General features: G+C 35.4%; 1 protein-coding gene across 5 annotated transcripts in view; it reads right to left on the bottom strand.

Moving 5' to 3' along the window:
* The window catches only part of Ttn (titin), a 279,501-nt gene that overhangs the window by 161,550 nt on the left and 95,117 nt on the right, over positions 1–22,834 (bottom strand). For 2 of the 5 annotated variants that reach the window (XM_090342543.1, XM_090342544.1), the window contains 29 exons: positions 22,232–22,519; positions 21,843–22,121; positions 21,456–21,734; positions 21,084–21,362; positions 20,251–20,538; positions 19,833–20,120; positions 19,230–19,520; positions 17,289–17,576; positions 16,769–16,861; positions 16,358–16,643; positions 14,967–15,150; positions 14,261–14,350; positions 13,897–14,164; positions 13,536–13,796; positions 11,224–11,433; positions 10,954–11,031; positions 10,820–10,846; positions 10,373–10,432; positions 10,084–10,167; positions 8,123–8,197; positions 6,731–6,778; positions 5,951–6,355; positions 5,255–5,314; positions 4,799–4,876; positions 4,563–4,640; positions 3,905–3,991; positions 3,591–3,671; positions 2,326–2,409; positions 1,851–1,937 (listed from right to left, as the gene is read on the bottom strand). The exons of the other annotated variants lie outside the window; for them this stretch is intronic. In XM_090342543.1, coding sequence (XP_090198669.1) covers positions 1,851–1,937; positions 2,326–2,409; positions 3,591–3,671; positions 3,905–3,991; positions 4,563–4,640; positions 4,799–4,876; positions 5,255–5,314; positions 5,951–6,355; positions 6,731–6,778; positions 8,123–8,197; positions 10,084–10,167; positions 10,373–10,432; positions 10,820–10,846; positions 10,954–11,031; positions 11,224–11,433; positions 13,536–13,796; positions 13,897–14,164; positions 14,261–14,350; positions 14,967–15,150; positions 16,358–16,643; positions 16,769–16,861; positions 17,289–17,576; positions 19,230–19,520; positions 19,833–20,120; positions 20,251–20,538; positions 21,084–21,362; positions 21,456–21,734; positions 21,843–22,121; positions 22,232–22,519 — 5,004 coding nt within the window. The remainder of the gene's footprint in view (positions 1–1,850; positions 1,938–2,325; positions 2,410–3,590; positions 3,672–3,904; positions 3,992–4,562; positions 4,641–4,798; positions 4,877–5,254; positions 5,315–5,950; positions 6,356–6,730; positions 6,779–8,122; positions 8,198–10,083; positions 10,168–10,372; positions 10,433–10,819; positions 10,847–10,953; positions 11,032–11,223; positions 11,434–13,535; positions 13,797–13,896; positions 14,165–14,260; positions 14,351–14,966; positions 15,151–16,357; positions 16,644–16,768; positions 16,862–17,288; positions 17,577–19,229; positions 19,521–19,832; positions 20,121–20,250; positions 20,539–21,083; positions 21,363–21,455; positions 21,735–21,842; positions 22,122–22,231; positions 22,520–22,834) is intronic. 5 annotated transcript variants of the gene reach the window in all.

Here is a 22,834-nt window from a genome sequence, read left to right as displayed (position 1 = left end):
CAAATAATGTTTTAGAGACATTTAGATAAAAATGTATATGTACTATTAATTACAATAAAAATATATGCAAAAAGAAATAAAAATCCTAAAAATGTATATGTATACAAAGATTATATATAAGTTAGTTATATGTTGGTATGAATTTGATGGAAACAGTATTTTACAAACAATATGGAGTATGGGCATTATATACATAACCACAATGGATTTAAGACTCTTTTAACCAAGTACTACAAAGTAATAGAACAACTGTAACCCCTCTGTTATTCAGCTTTTTCATTTTTAACTTTGATTGCCTGTAATGTAAAACTCAGGAAGTAATTATTTTAGAGTAGAGATTTCAATATGATCAAAGATAAAAGTTCTGTGTGTAGTTTAGTGAGTATTAAAAATACGCTTTCTCTAATAGTTTTGTCCAGGCAGTCTCAGAATAGAACCTTCTCTCCACCTCTTCAGTGCTGCGATTGCAGGCATATCATTCTCCCTATCCTTGAGGGTTTACAACTTTAAACAAGTTTTCTTACCCTCAAATTGTTCACAGTGGGTTTGATTTATCTATGACAATCATTGATGGAGCTGATTTGTTAATTGGAAGATGGATTTTAACCCAATGCATTACCAGAAATAACTATACTCATTTAAGGATATCTATTAGTAGCTTTTTAAACCCCTGAATTTATGTGTTTGTACTTGTAGTAATTTGTATAAAGCAGATATACATTTGTGCACATGTATATGTATATATATTTACATATGTACATTGTATTGTCTATGCAAGCAGCAACTATACATATACACATGCTACTGCTTTTTCTATTTTTCTTTTATTATTAAATAAATGCCTATTTCTTATTTGGAGATTACAAATTCTATTTGGAATGGCATTTGATGAATATGATCTTCAGATTTAAGGGTTAGACAATAAAAGATCATTTTTCAATTATCTGATTTAAAAAATGGGCCATAATTCTGAATGAGCCAAAGTTTAGAAAGAGAGAAACAGATTTGATTGAGAAAGAAAACTAAAGAAAAAAAAACAGTGGGAAGTCAGGTAAAACTATGATTTAAAACTAAGATTTTGGCATGATGAAAGGCTCTAATTAGATTATGTTGAATTTTTGTTGATTCCCTCTCAGTAACTGACCAGATGTATGAAGTTGAAGCTTCATTTCCTAGTAATATCTTCCCCCCTAACAAACCAACAAATAAAAAAAACCCAAAGCAAAGAGTCACAGATATAACTTAGCAGCACATCCAAAATGAAACTAGTTAATCACACAAATGCACCATCAATGGAAAGATGTAGTTCCATTAATGTCCCAAGAAATTTGGTGAATGTAAATGTAAAAAAAAAAACTCTCAAGGCTCCCCATTACCAAAGACTCATCATGACTGACTTGGAGGGGTGCGGCAGTTTCTCTAGCTGGCATTCACTTCTGCCAAACACTCTTTAGTTGTTCCTGTCTGCCTCCCTCATTTCACAATCTATCCCAGTTTCCATGAAGAAGGCCCATATGTAGGTGACAGATAAAGAGTGGTTTGATTTTTTTTTCTTTCTAGAAAAATGTCTTGCAGAAGACAAGTTTCACAAATTTTTCTCTAAAGAGGAGGATATTAAAAATGTAAGACACCAATTTGACATAGATACTTCTTTTGATAATAATGCTTTTAAGTGCTGCCTTAAGAATATTCAGCCCTATTCAAAATATATTGCAGGAAGATATCCCCAAAGAGGACAAACATGAAGAACATAAGGAGCATGTAAGAGATAGAAGGATAGCACAGCATGGATGAAGACCATGCAAAGCAAAAAGCTGGCAAAGGGTCTCCCCACTGTCAGTGCTGTGTACCTTTTGGGGGAGCTGTAGGTTCTTTCTTCATGGGTACAGGAACTGGCTTTTTCTCTTCTGGCACAGGTTTCTTGGGAACCTCAGGAACTTTAAAGATATTGTTGGAACAATATTGAATATTTTAGTGTCCTTCTGAGACACATAAGATTACATGAATTCATCACTCCTCAGCAAGAGTTCAAGAATTAGAAAGTGATCTCATAGGCTCGACTTGGGATAGGAAGAAATGGCAAAAACAGAACACCACCATGTAGACATTATACATATTATAAGAAGCAGATCAGGAGTGAGGGAGGCTAGTGTACTGTTCATGCAACACATTGCTACAGATTAGTGAGATCAATACACATAGAATTAAATGTACCACAGATGGGTTACCAATACGGTTTTGAGGACACGTAAGCCATAGAGGCAAAAGAAGCACACAGATGAAAGCTAAGAGCTATGAGCTATCTTTTCAAAAACATGAATCTACCTTTGACTTCTGGGGGCTCCACCATTTTAGGAATGGGAACAGGAACTTTTTCTTCTGGAACTGCTTTCTTAGGTGGCTCAGGGACTTTAAAAGAAACAAATTATTTTTTTTTCAAATGTGCATTTTTTGGTATTCCTATACTCTTGTAAAACTTAGAAATAAAGAGTAGACATTCCCCTTTATACTAATGGAATACAAGAAAATTAGAATCCATGGTAAATGGAGATGTCTGGATGGCTAGTTAGAAAGATGACAATCACATTCATTTCTTTGAATTGCTGGAGATTCTACTTTCTCAGGAACGAGGAGGTTGGGAGTCCCCCTTTCTCAGAGATGGCAGAAGCTGCTTTTTGGAGACCCATGTTTGGGTGAACGTAAGTCATTTTGATGATGGCTTTTTTTTCTTTTTAGCAAACTTTACTTATTCTTAACATAACTACCTAATTCATACTTATTGATTTTTAAAAGTTTTGGAGCATTTCTTATCAAGTTGGTCATTTAATTCTTCTGATAAGGTAGTTAATTGCATTATCATGTAACACATTAGATAACATGAAATATTTTTTTAAATCCTAAATGTTTAAACTTAAAATTTATCTAGGAGAGAGAGCATGGAGCCTGTAGCAGGTGTTACAACATTCTGCAGTGATGTAAATACTGTCATTGTGCTACCAGTGTTATTTCATTGTCTTGGACGTGGAAAGAGATGTGTATATACTTTTATCACATAGATAATAGATAAAAACCACCTCAGAAACACCTGTGATGGTAAAATGCAGACAAATAGGAAGTAGACATGTTTGAGTATTTATTAATGTGTCTTAAGTATAATTTACTTAATTATAAACATATACAAGTTAACATTGTGTGCATGAGCCAGAAAGGGGCTTGAACTCAGGGCTCACAATCTTGCTTGACTTTTTTTGCTCAAAGGCTGGTGCTCTACCATTTGACCATATTGCTGCTTCTAGGATTTTTGCTGGTTAATTGGAGATAAGAGTTTATGGGTTTTTCTGTTTGGGCCAGCTTTGAACCATGAACCTCAGATTTCAGTCTCTTAGTAGCTAGGATTATAGGCATGAGCCACCAGTTCCCAGCAAAGTCACTTTAATAAATTAAATTATTAAATTTAACTTTAGTAATGAAATTACTGGCTAACAAAATTCTTGAAAATTTGAAGTGCTGGTATATGATGTGGCTCTAGGATATTGTATCTTTAGTACAATTTAAAAAATGATTTTAAATTTGGAATAGATTACCAGTACCTTTAGGTGGTGGCTCAATCTTTTTGGAAACAGCAACATGAATTTTCTCTTCAGTGACAGTTTTCTTTTGTACCTCAGGAACTTAAAAAAATGTACATTTTGATTATGACCAGCCATGTTGTTGTTGGCCATTGTAATCTACAGAACTATCAAAATTAAATCAGAGACAAACATGAAATGAAATGATGACAAAAAATAAATTACAAGGAGACAAAAATGTATACAAACTAGATGATCACACATTAAATAAGAAGAGGGATAAAAATGTATCCACAATTTTCCATTTGAGCCCCAAGTTCAAATTTGCCTTATACCTGTGACTGACACTTCCTCCTCGGTGTGTGAAGCAAAGAACATCTTTTCTTCTGAAATAACCATCTTCTTTGTGTGCACAGCTGGTACTTTAAAGAGAGCATTTCATATTAGTATTTCTTCTTCTGGGATAAGGCATCAAATGAGACACATAGTACACTGTAAGTTTTTAGACACAGAGCGAGTGGGTTAATGTGATAGCTTGAGAACAGATATAGTACTGACATAGAAACAAATCATATTCTGAGCAATATGAACTAACAACACATGCAGCCTTTATAAATTACTATTACATCAGTATCAAATAGACACAACTTCTTCACACACAATGTGATACTTTTTCAAGCGATTCACTAGGATTTTGTATAAAATAAAGGATGGGAAATATAATATGCAATGGAATCCATTGCATAGCATAGTAATGTTAGAAAACTGTTCATTCCATATGAAATCTCTTTAAATAATTTGTAAGCAAAGCCAAAAAATAAAGAATACTAGTATATGCTTTTAATTGTACTTATGCATAGCTCCACATAAAATAGTATCTTATAAAATGTGTTATTTTGGTAGTGATCTGTGAAGCACTTATCAATGTATGTACAGCTATCAATATGCATAAATAATGTTTAGAATTTATAGCTGGAAGACAAAGATGTGTACCTTTCACTTCAATAATTTCTTCCTGTACTGGAGTCCGGGAAGGTTTTGGTGGAACAATCTTCTTAGAAACTTCAGGTACTTAAAAAATATGTACAAATATATTTGTATGGTAAAGGATATTACTTTTCACAAATGTTACAAATAGTTTAGATGACTATCAAAAACTAATGTGAGTTTATGTCAGCAAACAGATTACTGTGTACATGACAGCAGAAATACTTTAAAGGATGATATACCTTTGGTGACTTGAACTTTTTCTTCCTCCATTCTTCGAGATGTCCTTTCAACTTTTTCAACTACTGGCTTCTTTACAACTGCAAGCATTTTAAAGAAATTGCAGTGTTTTAGAATTTCAATTAAAAATTTTTCACTCTCTCTACAGACATTCACACATATCTGTATATCTGTATAATATTTTTAGAGAGAGAGAGTTGATGTGCTAAAGTTTAACTACAAATTACTGTGATCAAATTTCTTTGATGTAGTTTGAAATTTATCAGAACATTAATTTATCATCTTTTTCATTAAACAAAGTATATAGAAGGTGTTACAAAAATATTCATGGACAAAATAAAATTTAGAGAAGAAGTTGTGCCTATTAGATTTAACTGGTGACTCATATATCTTTGTCAAACAAGCCATGATAATGATGCTGATGTCCTGATGTATTTAACATCATTTCAATGACATACCTTTAGGAGGTGGTACTTTCTTCTCTGGCACTTTTGTTGGAATTTTCCTCTCATGTAATTCTTCAATAAAAACACAACATAAAGAGGTGTTTAGAGCAGTTAGTTCTAATAAAATCTCTTATTTGTTAATGACCAAATTTAAGAATAACATGTAATGGCATAAAATAGCATGGGTCGGGCTGGGAATGTGGCCTAGTGGTAGAATGTTTTCTAGCATGCATGAAGCCCTGAGTTAAATTCATAGAAAGAGCCAGAAGTGGTACTGTGGCTCAAGGCTAGAGTACAGCCTTCAGAATGCCCAAGAACAGTGTGTAGGCCCTGAATTCAAGCCTCAGGACTGGCAAAAAAAAAAAAAGAGAATTAGCGTGGGTAAGATATTATTATTACTCCTGTTGCTGGATTTCAAAGAACAAGTAGAGATGCAAACTTTACTTGTGAAGGTTGGAACTTCTGCACTAGAACCACATTTGGAATTTAATCTTAACAATAGAACTAAATATCTAGCAGCTTATGTCAAAGCATGACAAGAATTCTAAAGAAAGTGGCTCTTGTGAAAGTCAATGACTTTTAAACACTTCTAAGCATAAACATGAAACTATCATTTTACTGCTTTCATATCAGGTTAATGGCACTGAAAGCATAATGAGCTGGCAAAGCTGAGGAAAAGGGGAAACAAGTGATCCAATTTATACTCACCTTCATGAACCTCCTTTTGAACTTGAATGACTCGCCTTTCTTGGTAAGACTCCTCCCACTCTTCCTCCCCTTCATCATAGCCCTCTTCCCTTTCATAGTATTCTTGCCCTTCTTCAAAGTCTTCTTCCCATTCCTCATGAACTTCTTTTTTAGCTTCTACCTTGATTTCTTCATAGTCTTCATCTGGCTCTTCATAATAGGGCTCCTCAAATGGCTCTGTGTATGGCTCCATTTCCAGTTCCTCATAGGGTTCATCCCAAGGTTCGATATAAACTTCCTTCTTCTCATAGACTGCTTGCTTTCTCTCATACACAGCCTCTTTTTCTTTCTGAACCTCCTTCTTTCTAGTTATAGTTGTTATTTTGACTTCTTCAGCCTTAGAGGTTACATCAATAATTTCAGGAGCTAGGAGGAAGAAAGGAACAAAGAAAAGAAAGAAGGAAGAGAGGAAGGAAGGAAGGAAGGAATATAAGTTATAAGACTATAGATTAGTTATGTTAAGCTTTCTAGCTTTCATAATTTGTACTAATTACAATTTAAAACTAAGAAGCAAGATGTAAGCATTTTCTCTCTGGTCTTCACTGCTTCCTCCCCTTTCTCTTAACTGGGATAGAAGTGATGGAAAAGCCTCTGGTTATTTGCTGATGCTCATTTTCATCTTAATACAACAGAAGAGGAAGACTCTGGATATTTACAATCAGTGGGAAGTCTAATATTTAAGTATCATAAATGAAGTATTAGAAATAAATATAATAAAAAAGTTAAGTTTTTACAATTTACCTTCTGCTGGAATCAAGGTAGTAGGCGGTGGGGGCTTCTTGGCAACCTCTGGAACTTTGAAAACATAAAAGTGCACATTTAGTTCTAGCTCATATAATGTTTAGTGTTTATCAGTCCTGAGCATTACTTTAGGGGTGTGTGTGTGCACACACATGCGTGCCACTCCTAGGTCTTGAACTCAGAGTGTGTCCCTGAACTTTGTAGCTCAAAGGTAGGATTCTACCATGAGAGCCACAGCGCCACTTCTGGGATTTCTGGTGGTTAACTGGAGATAAGAGTCTCACAGACTTTCTTATCCAAGCTGGCCACAGACTGCAATGCTCAAATCTTGGCATACAGAGTAGCTAGGATTCCAGGTCTGAGCCATTGGTGCCTGGCCTGCCTCAGTCATTTTTATGATATATGGTTGAGAATTCATTCTAGGGTGGGATTATTCAAAGTAATTGACATTTATGCAAAGTATGAAGAGCATGTTTATCGATGTGTTTAATGCTATAAAAGCAATCTGATTTAAACTTTTTGGATTATTAACTATAAAGTTCATGAGATTGCTTTTCTTGGTTTATTACATTTTATAATGAACACTCAGGAAAGTATGAGTGACAAATGTGTCGTATGCTTTTCTGTATTCTCCTGATAGTTACTCTACTCTCAGACAAATTCATTAAAACTATTTGTTTAGCCAGGTGCTGGTTGGCTCAGGCTTGTAATCCCAGCTACTCAGGAAACAGGATTATGCTTCAAACCAGCCCAGGTAGGAGACTCTGTGAGACTAATACTTCCTATTAACTTGCCCCCAAAAGAGAAATTGGAAGTGAAGCTGTGTCTTATGGTACAGAGTTAGCCTTGAGCAAAAAAGCTCATAGACAGCACCTAGGTTCTGAGTTGAAGCCCTAGGATGGGCACAAAACCAATTAAACACATGTTTAAATAGAGTTATTCAACTGTCTTCTCAAAATTCCTCCAGGAAGTATTAAAAATTAAGGTGATGTGTATTTATTTTCTTACAAAACGTGTTCATCTTCTTAACTCCTCCAATCATTGCTATTTAGTTCAGAAAAACCAGGGAGGACCCTAAGTTGGACTGTCTCTGGAAACTATCACCTACTCTTAGCCTCCTCTTAAGAGGACTTGGGTTTGGGAGTAAATGGTAAGGTCTACTTTAAAAGACCAGACAGAGATAACTAGCCAGAATTTTTTGGTCTTCCTACTAGGTGCTATGGGTAAGTACAGACATAGGAAGACAAGACTCTAATTGAAGCAGGGGGTGGGAGAGGTTTGACCATTTCTGTGCGTTCAAATTCTTATGCTCCCTCTTCCCTTCACAGTTTAGGATTGAAAATGTTTAGCCAAGAGAAAGATACAAGGATCAAGTTTTGTGAATTACAATACCTTTAGGTGGCGGTGCCTCTTCTTTGGGCTTTGCAACAACTTTTTTGGTATCTTTCTTCACAGCCTTTTTGGTCACTATCAGAAAAGACATTAGATGAAAATAACTAAAATGCTTCCAAGAAAATTGCTTGACAAAGTTTATCTTCGCAGATATTTGGTGACTATAAGACAGTATGAACTTGGTTACAGAATAACTGTCTCAGAAAGATCTTGGGTTCATGATGAATATAACTGTAACCCCTCACTCTGTATGACACCCTGACAATAAAACACAATTAAAAAAGAATTTTGGGTTCAAATGCAAAACCAAAAATATTTGTAGGGAGATGTACTAGTTGTTTTTCTTACTTCACTGATTTTTTTCATATTTTTTGTAATTAATAGAAAGGTTACATTATATTCACCAGATAGAAGGTCCATTACTTCATATTGATTCCCTTTCTCATGTCTTGGTCCCCATTTCCCTCCCTCTACCCCCACCCCTCATCTTGTTTTCCCCCCTTCCCTAACTGCTTTCAAATAACCAAATAAACATATATATATATAATATCAGATTAGAAGGTAAAATACTGTAACAATATAAGATAACCAAGGGACAGCAAAAGAGATGAGAGATATTACTTCTCTGATTTTATGTCTGTTACGAATTCAAGTCTTGAAAATGTGTGGAGCAAACTAAGTAGTAGTTATAAATGGAAAGCACATAGCTCCACTTCCAGTATTTTGTTGCTTAACTGAACAGGATTGTCTCATGGACTTCCCTGTCTGGGCTTGCTTTGAATCATGATCCTCAGATTCCAGCCTCCTGAATAGCAAGGATTATAGGTGTGAGCCACTAAAATCCAGCCAAAGTTAAAGTCTTATACTTGGTACCAAGTCTAATTTTGTTTGACTGTTACTATACCTGGACAGCCTTTCCTAATCACATGTGATTAGGGTGATTAGGGCAACTAGTATTCAGATAGATATCTGTCTCTTAATTGTTAAAGTATGATTTAATTTCTCAGGTTTTACAAATGGGTATTCAAATGTTACCATGTAGACACTATAGATCATTTACCTAAGGCACACAATTTATGTGAGACACGCAGTTAGTTCTAACATCAGAAATAAAAGTGAAATTTAATTTTTAAATTTTGCTTCTTTTATCCTGATATCACACATGGAAGAAATGTGTTGAAGTATGTTATTGTTTCTTTTTATAACTGAGGATGTATTGTTCACTAAGCTAGAATTGTTATAAATGGAGTTTCTTTGATACTGGATGAAAAACAGCTCAAATATCTGATACCAATTTTAGTGGTTATTAGTGGAGAACTGAAATCTTAAAACAACAGTAATGACTTGTGTATGGAAAGTACTGACTTTTAAATGTATATATTTTTTTCTGACTATGCAGACAGAATTCTAGCACAATAGAAATTCTGAACTCACAACTCTGAAATCCAAGGCAATTAATTGTCTTCATTAAGTAGCTTTGTGGGAATAAACACTGTAATTTCTCAAGTATTACTGTTTGCAAAGGGCATCTTGGAATACTTTGATTATGTTATTGATTTGTTCATGAGTTAAACAAAATAAAACAAGCAAAAAATTGCATAAAATTATCCAGTTGAATAGGTCGAAGACATTCTATGTCATACCTCTTGACAAATTTAAACAGTAGTTAAAATTAAAATGGAACCAACAAACCATAGTTTCTATTTTATTATAAATTAGTATAGTTTATTTCCAGAAACTTCATACAAATATTTTTCCATTCTATTGTAATGCTAAGTCTAATATTTGGCTATTTGTTAACTTTTAGAGTTTTAAGCAAATGCCTTGTACATTTAGCCAATGTTTTGAAGGCAATTGAACTTCTCGAACACTAGAGGGCAAACATGCTGTATTACGTGACAATTGCAGTCAGCTATAGGGAAATTGCATATTCTGCAGTTTAGATAGATGATATATAATACCTTCAATACGTTTTGCTGGTGGTTTCTTCTCTTCAGGTGTCGGTAACAAAAGAGGAATAGGAAGGGCAACTGCAGGAGGGATTTCTAAGGAAACAGATGTTATCATCAGTGATAGATTTTAATTTCCTGTTTTATGGGAAGTGTAATGAAAAGTTTCAAGTCAGAGTGAGTAAATCTAGCATGGATCAATCATAGTAACCACAATTTCACTTTGAGTTTTAAGTGCACAGTGGAGAATATGACATGGAATCCCACGGCTCCGAATCCAGACAAGAGGTGTGGGTCTTACCTTCTGGTGGAACAGCTCTGATAGGCATGGTTGGGATTGGAACTCTGGAATCAGGAATATCTGGAAAGGGACATCAAGTGGTAAGCATGGAGGAACTGGGGACACCTATAGTTATAACCAAAATGTGCTTATACTATTGCACACTCCCAATAGCACACACATGTAGACATAGAGATATTAATATTATTTGTAGGCAACAACACAGGCTACTTTCTTCACTGGGAAAATTTGTTTTCCCATGTGGTGTAGTTTTAGATATCAGTCACATGAGATGGAATTATCTCTAGTTTCTCAAACTCATGGAGCCTAAAGTTTTATTATTTTCCTGAAAGTTATTTTTACTGGATAGTATTTTATTGTAATGAAAAATAAGTTATCTTCTGGTTTGGCTTCAGTTAGAAACAAATTATACTGTTTATTATAAGAAAGATTAAAATGAACGCTTACCAGGAGGTTTCAGCTCAAGCTTGATTTCTGCAATTAAATTGATAAATCAATAAATCAATAAATAAAGTATTTAGAACTGTCTAGGCAGGCTGCTTTCTAGATTGCAATGTGCTATGAACTGGGCATTTCCTTACCTTTGGTTGTTAAATACAACTCTGCAGTGCTTCTTGCTTCCCCTCTGGGCTCCAGCCTAGCAATGACTGAATAGACACCTACAGAAATAAATCACCAAACCTGAGATTTCTGAGATACCGCAAATAACATCTCTTCAACTAAATATATGTAGGTACTTATTTACATGCCCCTTAAAAATATCCTACAGAGTATCCTTGTATGAACATGTACAAATGTATGAACTAGGTGATGGTTAGTTTATTAATCCTTGGGAAACTCATTAAAATTACCTTCATCATCTGGAGTCACGTTGTGGATGGTCATATAATGGCAGCGGCCATCATTCCTGAAGTTGTATTTCTGGCTCTCAGTCAGCTCTGTAGGTCCCTTGTACCAGGTTACAATTGCATCATCAAAGGACACTTCGCACTCAAAGGTGGCAGACTGATGCTCACTCACCACAATGTTCTGTATGCGCTTGGTAAACTGAATTGGTTCAGCTGTTTAAATACAAAGTACACTTGAGGTTAGATTGTAGAGTACCAAATCGAATCTCTTTATTGTATTTTGCTCTTGCATAGTTGACATCTCCATCTTTATATTCAATTATAAAATAGAAGCAAAGATAAAAAATGTAAAATAAGCATAGAATGTGCTTCTTGTATCAGGAATTCAGTGTCCTAATTCTTAGGGGCTTTCCTATAATATCAATGCAAGAAAGTGAGAAGAAGTCTCTCGGAGTCCTTAAATTATAAAAAGAGTGGTAAAAAGAGATTAGAACTAAAACATAAAATTAAATTTCAAAAATATCAGTGAAATGGGAGATTCTACTCTACAATTATTTGCTCTGTTGAGCTTTTCTTTTCTTTTTTTTTTTTTGTGGGTCACGGGGCTTGAACTCAGCCTGTCCCCGTCAGGGCGCTGTCCCTGAGCTTTCAGCTCAAGGCTATGACCCTACCCTTGAGCCAAGCCCTACTTCCATTTTCTAGAGGCTAATTGGAGATAAGAGTCTCAGGTTCTTCTGTGCCTGGACTGGCTTTGAACCTTGATCCTTAGATCTCAGTCTCCTGAGTAGGTAGGATTATAGGCGTGAGCTACCACGCCCGGCCATTGAGCTCTTACTTGTGTCTGTAATATATAGATATATAAAACATACACATGCAAGCATACACTAGACATAGGCAAATAAAGTCTGTCCTTTTAAATATCGACTTATCTGCATTCAAAATCTGCATTTTACAAACATATGGGAGATAAAAAGGAATCAACTCATTGTGCATAACAAGGATGCTTTCTAAGAGAACTGACTGGACTGAAGAGTCCACTGAAATTTGAAATTATAGATGGAACTGTTCCATGAATGTGTTATCAATCAAAACAGGTGAGCTTTACTTATTGAAAAAAATTGTATATATTAGATAAATAATCATTTCAACTAGGCTGTCTCATTTGAAAACCACTAAACAAATATTGACATTTAAAATATAGACCTTGAAATTCATTCTAAATTAATTCGGAAAAGTTAATATGCTTATGTATCATGTAATTGTGTCTGAACTATTAAAAATGAGCACCAAAGAGTGATGTAGATGCTATTATCATAGTCAAACATCTCAGCAATTTGAGAGTTGTCTTTGGAAAATGGCTACAATTAAGCAATTTAATTAAGCTATTAAATTAATATCCTTGTCCTTATGTGCCAACCTTTCACTTAATTTTAGTTCTTCAGAAAGTTGGAATACGGTAGATTGAGACTAAATGAAATGAACTCCAGGATATGAAAATAAGAGGTTTATCTTGTGTGATTGTTGTCCTTAATGTACTATGTTATTTCTCTTTTTTGGCCCTATGCTTAATCTCATACTGTTACTGTATCTGACTTTGTTACATATATTTTATATATGTTCATTTGTTTACTTGAAATAGGAAAGGGAAGGGGAGAAAACAAGATGATTGGAAGGGGTTGCGGGAAGGAAACTGGGACATAAACATGAGAAGGGTGATCAATGTTCAAGAAGCAATGCACCTACTATCTGATAAATGTAACTGTAGCCCCTCTATATATTATCCCAACAATAAAATTTTTTAAAAAGAAAGTTGGAATATGACCATCAAATGAAATCAAAATTCTTGAAAAAATGGCAGCTACTTATCTCTGTTATTAATTTTATCTATAATATTTCATACAGATCAAGTCCTACAAGCAAAATATTAAATCCTAGCCAAGATTCTCTAGATTTATAGCTGTGATATCTTGTTCTTCCCAAGGCTTCTTTCTGGGAACCAGAATGATTAATATGAGAATTATAAAATTTTAGCTTTCAAGTAGAAATAACTATGGAAAAGTCGACTCAGTGTAGATGAAAATTTGTTGGTGATCTAAAAGAAACATTCAAAAGAACTGGCACGTGTTTCAGCATCTCCCTTATAAGTGGTATGAATTTTGAAATCGGAATGAACCTCTTTAGTGTGCATGTTGGGAAATGAGAATTCACAGGCCCTTTAGGATCTGTTTGACAGTGGAAAGTCTTGCACAATGTTTGCCACCAAACTATGATGGCCACAAGTATCTGAGACTGAGCAGCCACAGTCTTTTACTCACCTTCAATTCTAAGCTCTGCTGAAGTTTCAAGGTCATTGTGTTTGCAGGTATACTGACCCTGGTCTTCTGCACGGACATCTGCAATGGTCAGCTTGTGGACTTTGTGTTCCACTTCTGTTTTAACTCTACCTTGGGGTTTAAGAAGTCTGCCATTTCTGAACCACTCAGATTTCACATTTGGCACAGAAAACTGGCATGTCATGGTACAAGTCTGGCCTTCTTTCAAAGTAACGTCCTGAAGATGTCGTTCCCATGTAGGTTCTATGTTTGACACAATAACATGTTTTATTTAATATCACATGAAGGGGTATTCAATAATAACTTAATCTCACAAGGATTTTATGAATTATTTCTTACTCACCTATCACAGTCAGTTTGGCACTTGCAATATGTGGACCACAAACCAGTCTATAATTGCCCTGATCTTTCAGTTGACAATTTTTGACTCTGAGAGTATGTCTGTCACCATCAATGCTTATTTCAAATTTATCACTGGGTTCCAACTTTTCAGTTCCTTTGTACCATGAGAGCTTGATCTCTGGATAATTAATCTTAATGTCAATTTCAAAGATAGCATCATTATCTTTCAGAACTGTCTGATTTTCAATATCCTTGATCAGAGTGACAGGCTAGAGAAGAAAGAATTGAAACACATGAATCACGCTTCTGTTTTTAATTTTTGGTTAATACTTTGTATACTTAATTACCAGTAGATTTCATTTTACCTCTGTCTGGGTCAGTCTTTGTTGAATAAATGATACAAGTTCCTCAAATTCCTTTTCATCTTTCTCTGACTTCTCTATTTCCTCAATTTCCTAAGGAAGACAAAAATAAGTAATACGTTAAAAATAATTTTTATATGTATTACTGTGGTCAACTTCCTATTTTTCTTTTTGCTAGTCCTGGGGCTTGAACTCAGGGTCTGGGCACTGTCCTTGGACACATTTTGCTCAAGACTAGCACTCTGCCACTTGAGACACAGCACCACTCCTGGCCTTTTCTGTGTATGTGGTACCAAGGAATTGAACCTAGGGCTTCACGCATGCTAAGCGATTACTCTACCACTAGGCCAAGCTCCCAGCCCTCAACTTCCATTTTAAAATTATGTATTTATTATCTTTAAGTAGTTGTGCTAAGGAGATACTATTTAACAAATCAGCTTATAAGTACAATGCATCTTGATTAATGTTACCCTGCTCATTATTTTCCCCAACCTCTTTCAACCAATACTCTCCCCTCAATTTTCTTAGTTTCAGAGAGTATACATTGAATCTTATGACTACATTCTCCTCCCACTAATTCCAGTCTTCATTCCTGGTGCCAGACTGTATTAACTGATCTCCCATAACTGTAGGGATCTGGTAATTTAAGTAATTGTGGTAAGTTGAAACACATTAGATGTTTCAAATAGGACTGTGTAAAAGATCATACCAATCGATGTGTCTCTTCTTCTTGACTTTGCTTTAGAAGTTCAAATGCTTGAAGGAGACCCCGGAAATCAGTGATTCCATACATGCGAGCATATTTTTCATATTCCTTAGGATCAACATTTTTGAGAAGTTCCATGATATCGATTTCTTCTTCTTCTCCAGATCCCTTCTTTAAGGCTGGTGTTCTAAATAAAATAAGGGGTATTAATCATTTGTCTTTGATTTATTTTAAATTATTTATTGCAATTCAAAGATTATAAGTGTTATTTTCATTTCCACAAGAACATTTCTTTGTTTTTAGTCAGGAAATATTAATTTTATCATGTTGATTAAAGACTTAGAAAAAAATCATATTAAGTGAAGTAAGCCAGACTCAAAGGAACATAGGCTCAGTGGTTTCCCTCATTTTTTATAATCAGTAGAAACCTTGGGCTCTCCTAGCAGAGATTTGCAATAGAGCAAAACCTAGATACATAAGGCCATATAGTATGACGCTAAATGAAAGGACCTCTAGGATATAGAAACAAAAGCCATATAATGAGTGATTGTTGTCCTCAATGTACTATGTTATCTCTCATCTCTTTTGCTGTCCCTTGGTTATCTCATATTGTTACAGTATCTCATTTTGTTATCTGATATATTGGATATATTTGTATTTGGTTATTTGAAATTGGATAGGGAAGGGGGAAAAACAAGATGAGGAGTGGGTGTGGGGGGGAGGGAAATGGGGACCAAGACATGAGAAAGGTTATCAATGTATGTGAAGTAATGTACCTTCTATCTGGTGAATATCATGTAACCCTTCTATTAATTACAATGAAAATATATGGAAAAAATAAAAAAATCAATGTGCATTTGGGGATGGACTGCATTAATATTGGACTGTTGTTACAAAGTACAGAAATTCAAAGACTATTTGGAAAGGAAGAATAATAGAAGTGTTTCTGCAAACTTTTAACTAGAGAACCCAATTAAGACTATAATGTAAAGAGAACTAGAAGAACCAATAGAAAACTTGAGAAGAGACAAATATCTCCTGCCATGGAAGAAAAAGCATAGAAATAGAGTGATTATTTAATAATCATTTGAAACATAAATAGTATTGAAAGTTATTGGCAATTTTGGAGCATGCTTAAATATTAAAAAATAATTTAGAGCATAATATGTAAAGTCAAGAATTTCATATTTAGATATGTAGAATCCTTGGTCTTCTCTGGAGAAGTTGTTTAGCTTAAAAGCTTTAATGAATGTCTTGCTTAAAACTTTCTCATGATGATTCAGAAATACATGCTAATGAACTACAACTTTAAGCTGAGCAGTGGATGGTTCCTACTTCTAGAAAAGTCCCTTTGTGGATAAATAATACCCATGCATGTTTGTATATAAACTTACTTTTTTAGCATTGCTCTAAGATCACCTTCAATTTTCTCCTGTTTCTTCCTTTCATCCACTTGTAGATTAACATTACTTTCTATTTCACCATGTTTGTTAAATGCAACACAGCGATATAATCCAGAATCTGTTTTTGTGGTGTCTCTAATCTCTAGTTTTGCTTCATCACCCTTTTGGTGGATAGAAATGCGACCACCTTGGTTCAGTTGTCTCCATTTCCCTTTTGTCCACTTAACATTTGGGATTGGATCACCTCCAACTTTTGCAATGAATGTGGCGGTGGTCTCTAAGGAATAACAAAAACAAATACTTTAAAAAGTAGAAAATTTTCCCAAATTGGTTCCTCTAAAATGAATTCAGCTCCTAAGAGGAGTAAGAGAGATAAAGATGAACTTTTCATGAAGCACTTACTTTCTACCACTCTAATGCTCTGAGGTTCAGATACGAAAAACAGTTTTCCATCTACTGCTGCTTTCTTAGCTGCTGGGGCTGCGGTTGGTTTTTCTGAAAAGCACAGTGACATGTTTTGTTATTACAACCTTAAAACTATGCCTAATATTCCTCCATGTAAAACTAGGACTTAAGAGCTTGGAAGTATCATAAATGGCATGAGCACCAAGATTTGCAACATGTCTGAGAATGAGAGGATAATCAGCCATACATATATGTATATATATATATATAGACACACACACACACACACACATATATATATATATATATATGATAAAGCTGTTCACCAGACTTCTCTAGTGACAAGTATTGCAAACTGAGATATAGTAGGTTGTGAACGTGGGGTAACTTCAAATTGTTTGTGGTGAAATTATTTCCATTAAATCATCTAATATTTCAGATATAATAAGGAAGTTAAAATTACAAATAATCAAGTATTTCTAAAATTTCCATTCATTGGTCGTTGAGGTGTCTCTACCTTTAATGGTTACTTTGGATTTGGAGGTGTCACTTCCAGCCACATTTGAAGCTTTACACACATAATCGCCAGAATCTGCTTTAGCCACATCCTTAAGTTCCAGCACAGCTGTCCCACTAGAAAAACTGAAGCTGTATCTGTCTGAAGGCTTTATTTCTCTGCCTGCCTTCAACCACTGGATCCGGATTGGCTCAGATCCCCAGACATGGCAGCTGAGCTGTACAAATTCTCCTTCACTCGCTGTTATTGGGGTAAGATGCTGATCAAATACAGGTGGCTTCTTAGGTTCTGGAATTGAAAAGGGATTTGCATGAAGAATAAGATGTAAAAGAAAGTTTCAAGTTTCACAAAAGAAACAGAGTAAAATAGTTATTCAACAGGTCAATCATTCTATCCGCTAATAGGAATGGGATGGAATTATGTACCATGGTTTATTCTTCTCAGAGGCAAGTGTTAACATCTGTTGATTTCTTTTTTCAAAGATAAAGATTTTAGAAACTAGTAAAGAACAGATGCCAGACTGTCCACAAACCACTCAAGCATCTGGATCATTATTAAGCCCTACAAACATGACATGGGCATTTTCCAGCAACTTCTAAGTCATGTAATAAGTTTTTTAGTTTCTCAAACCTGCCTCCAGCTGCATTTTCATTGAAACCTAAAAGCCTAAAGGCTTTTGGGGGGAATTTTGCCCACCAAAGGCAGTAAAATTCAGGACCCTCTGGGAAAGAGAGCCATTCTCTGAGCAATATATGAGCCCAAATCTTAATGTATGATTTTTCTCTGATATTTATTTTTAGCTATCAAATACAGTAGTTTAAAATTCAATTTTAGCACAAGAAATTTATAGTGAAATTTAGTGCTGTAATGAAAACCAAATATGAAACAGTGATATGAGAAGAATTCTATGTACAATTTGATGCTATGTAATCATTTGATTCATTGATTCCAGGACCTATAACTACAAAGAATGAGGGCAGTATTCATGAAGGTAAAGGCAACAACTTCTGATACCTGGGCAGCCTCAGAATTCTATAGAAAGCATTTATCTCTTTAATGGGAAAACCACCATGAATATAGACCTGATAAGAGTAACTTTAATAAATGTACCAACTAGATGCATTTCAATTCTAACAAATGAGTGAATTAGAATGTTTACATAATTCATTAGTACAAACTTGTTAATGATATTAACCTACCAATATTAGCCCACTATCTGTGTACTCTGAGATGGCCAACCAAATTGTCAATTAGTAATTAGCTCTAAGACATTCTAAGAAGTTAGTTTGTAAGTAATTCTCAGAATCTCTAATGGAATCTAGATGAAGCCATTATAGCCATAAAACCAGATAATGATCCCTTTAAGCAAAACAGTGCATTTTATTACTTCATATTATGACTGTGTATTTATTATATCTATTATAATGATATATAATGTTTTTAATACTCATCTTTGGTTTAGAGAAAATTTTATTCTATTATCTAAAATTCATATTCAATTATGGGCCAAAAGCTTTGAGTAATAAATGTTAGGCAGCAATCTTTTAGAAATATACTTAGAAGGTATCTTTTCAACATTTCATTAATACTAAGCAAAACAAGTACATTGTTCTGTTGCTGTTTCTAATGTTTTTCAAAGTAAATGTGCTTTGGAAAAAATATCTGTCACTTGCTCAACACATTTCAAATATAGGCTTTAACTTATAATGGAATTTATGATTTAAAAAGCTGATCTTAGTCTGTTTGTTAAATGGCTTCTACCTAAAGGATTATTAGATTATATAATTTTTATTTTTAGTGAACATATGTGGTGTGATGGAATTCTGGCTAGATAGTGGATATTTTTATCTCATATAATTAATCCAGATATCAGAGTAATTATACAGTGTTAGATAATGGTGAAAAGAAAATGCAACAGCATGCGGCTGTGAGGTAGCTAACCTTTGATGACAATTGAAGATGTGCACAGAGCAGAGCCTGCATCATTTGACACTTTGCAAGTATACAAGCCAGCATCTGCCATGCCTGCTTTCTTGACCTGCAGCAGTAGAGCATTGTTCTTGAATGTGATTTCACAGTTTGAAGTTGGATGTATCTCTACATTATTTTTGTACCAAGCAACAGTTATGGGCTGGGACCCGGCTACACGCCCTTCAAGTTTGAATGAATTTCCTTCTGTTTCTTCTACTGTCTCAGAGAGCTTTTTCGTGAAACTTGGTGGGATTAGCCGTTCTGTAAAAAATTGAGAGCATACAAATTATATAGAATCCATAACTAGATGTTTTACATAAGGCTTTTCAAGAAAGGGAAGTCCTGTTTTTAGTTAAAATGATCAAGGCTAATCAATTCAAATTACTTTTGTTGTTTAGAGAAATTTATTACCTCTTAGACATATGGGGCACCATTTGTAAGCAGATGACATGAAAATATCATCTAAGAGGTAATAAATTTCTCTAAAGAACAAAAGTAATCTGAAACCATGTTTTAAAACCTCTGCCACTAGGACAGTTGTTGCTGCTTTCCATGCAAAAAAATAATTGCTACCTTTTATATTAAGCTGAGCTGTGCAGGAGTCTTTCCCCACTTCATTCACTGCAAAGCAGGTGTATTGTCCAGAGTCTCCTTTGTCTACTTTGAGGATTGTCAGGTGGGCACTATTTTCCAGGTAACTAATCTGATAGTTGCCACCACTTCGAATCTCTCTTTTATCCTTGGCCCAGCTGACTTTGATGGGCTGTGTTCCAGTGACGTGACACTCAAAGTCAGCACTCTCTCCAACCACAGCATCCAGAGGCACCAAAGGAATGTCAAAGAATGGTGGGTTCTTCCCCTCTAAGAGGAAAGCACAGAGATAAGGCTTCAGGATCTAGACTGGATCACCCCAGCTTATAGTAATATGAATATTTCCTCCCCAATTTTGTAGTTGATTATTACACTTATAGAAATGTACGAATCTACTGACCTGTGAGGATGAGTTTGGCACTGGAAGATGCAGAGCCTATTGGGTTTGTAGCAGTGCAAGAATACTGGCCTGCAAGACTCCGATCTGTCTTAAAAATATTGAGAGTGGCCATATTATCTAAAAATGATGTTTGCACATTTGAACTGTCTTTGAGTGGTCTGCCATCTTTAAACCAAGACACTGAAATTGGTTCGGATCCATTTATGGCACATTCAAACACCACTGGCAGTCCAACTGTTTCTTGTATATCTCTCAATTGTCGAGAAAAGGATGGTGGAAGCTTTTGCTCTACGGGAAGAAGATTGGAGTAATCAACCTTTGCTTCAGGATATTTTTAGCTCACTACATATTTTTTCTCACAAATACACATGGCATTTCTGTAAAGTTATTATGGAATAGACCGAACTCTTAAACGTGGGGATAGAGAGGAACATGTAGGCATTTGGAAGAAAGTCTTAACGCAGTAGGAGGCATAAAATCCACTGCAGAAATGGATATGACAATGTAGTCATGTAGAGCTCCTCTTACTGTTTAAGACTTCCTTCTAGAAATTTGGATAAGACATTCATGGAGTGGAGTTTTAAAATATAGTCCTTTTTTTCTTAAAGAGTTAATTATAGAGGAAAATAGCCAACCACTGTTCCAAATGCACTTAGTCATTATTTGTCTCTGTAAATAATATAGCAAAGGATCAGCTATTGACTAAAGATAGAATCACATAAGTAGAAAACTTAGAATTCAGGAAGATTTTCTCCCAAAGAAAGCCCTCACCAGACATTTTACATCCTGTCCAAAAGAAGCCCCAATTGATTCATTTTTCATATTGTAATCACCTTGAACAGTAAGGAAAGTTGATGAAGAAACTTCTCCCACACTGTTTTCAGCTCTGCAAATATATTCTCCACTATCATTACTATCAACCTGGTTGAACACGAGCGTAGCCACGTTGTTCTTGAAATGCATTTTGTAGGTAGTGGTGGGTCTCAATTTTGTATCTCCCTTAAACCAAGACACACTAATTTCAGGGGTTCCAGCAAGCTGACACTGTAGAGAGGCAGAATCTCCCACAGTCACCTTCACAGGCTCCAATTGCCTTACAAAATATGGCGGTTCTATAGATAAGAGAGATAATCAATCAGTCATTGTGGTAACAGGTCAGAATCATAACTTGGATAAAAAGGTGTGAATGAACAACCATGGCAAACCTAGTATCAGAATTTGGGCTGAACAGGAATCTTTTCCAGAAGCATTTTCGATGTAGCAGTTGTACTGTCCTGCATCCTCTACAGTGCTACTTGGGATCTCCAGGATGGCTGACTTTTCAGTTGTGGTTATATTACACTTCTGAGAAGGAGTTACATTTATGCCATTTTTCTTCCAGGTAACTGAGATAGGCGGAGTTCCTGAGAATGTCCCCTCTAGGATCAAGGGTTTTCCTTTCTCTATGCTGTAATCATTCAGCCTCTTCACAAATTTGGCTGGAGCTAAAGTAAACAAATTGAAAGCGTGAAACCAGTGCTTATACACACAGATACAGCCTATCTGATCAGTCCATTAATATTAATTTTGTAAACATGGGATAGCAGACAAACCTTTTATGAAGAGACTTGTTGTACAAGAAGCCCTTCCAGCCTCATTAGTAACAATGCAAGTGTACTCTCCACTTTGGGATGTGTCCACATCAAACAACTCCAGTTCAGCTACTGAATCTTCCAAGGACACATTACATCTGGCCCCAGGGACGAGCTCGCTGCTACCTTTGAACCAACTAACATTGAAAGGAGGCGTTCCTTTGATGATACTTGTGAAAGTGACATTGGTCCCGGTTAAGACATCCATGGGCTCAGGCTTTTGAGCAAAAGATGGAGGTTCTAAACAAAAAGGCATATATCGTGGAATATTTAATATTTATGAACTATGATGGACACAAAGCTAAACCAAGTGTGAGGTATGATTCCATTTTACTGTATTTTGAACTAACCTCTCACAGTCAAGGGTGCACTACATTCATCAGAACCGGCTACATTTGTAGCTATGCACGTGTAGTCGCCTGCATCAGATTCTTCGAGCATGTTGACAGTTAAGGCACAAGTGTTGTCTGTTAGAGTGGTCTGGTATTTTCTTCCACTGCTGATCTCATTTCCCTCATGGAACCAAGAGACAGAGATTGGGGGTGATCCATAGACTTTGCACTCCATCACGATGGAGGAACCAGATAAACCATTTGCCTCTTTCAGTTTTCTTGTAAATGAAGGAGGAATGATCCGATCTGAATGTGATTAAAAAAACAATAAAAGGGAGAGATATAGTTATAAAGTCACTTGAGACAATTGTGGTTTAAATGATTGCTTTTAGGTATTGTTTGAGTAGCTCAGGCTGGCTTCAAACTCACAATCCTGCCTCTGTTTCCTATGTGTTTGAAGTAAAGGAGTGTTTAATCACATTGAGTTCAGAGAATTCTTATCTTTTCAGTGGAATTTCACTGGATCTGTTAAGATCTTTTATAAGTCTTTTAAAAAAATCCCCTTTGAGATTATATGACCAAAGGATTATTAGTTGGGGTCTTTTTTGCCCTCCTCTCTTC

This window comes from Megascapheus bottae, chromosome 12 (genome assembly GCF_031878675.1).
Source record: "Megascapheus bottae isolate mThoBot1 chromosome 12, mThoBot2.hap1, whole genome shotgun sequence".
In the NCBI taxonomy this organism is placed as follows: Eukaryota; Metazoa; Chordata; class Mammalia; order Rodentia; family Geomyidae; genus Megascapheus; species Megascapheus bottae.
This window is presented reverse-complemented; position numbering and strand designations above follow the sequence as displayed.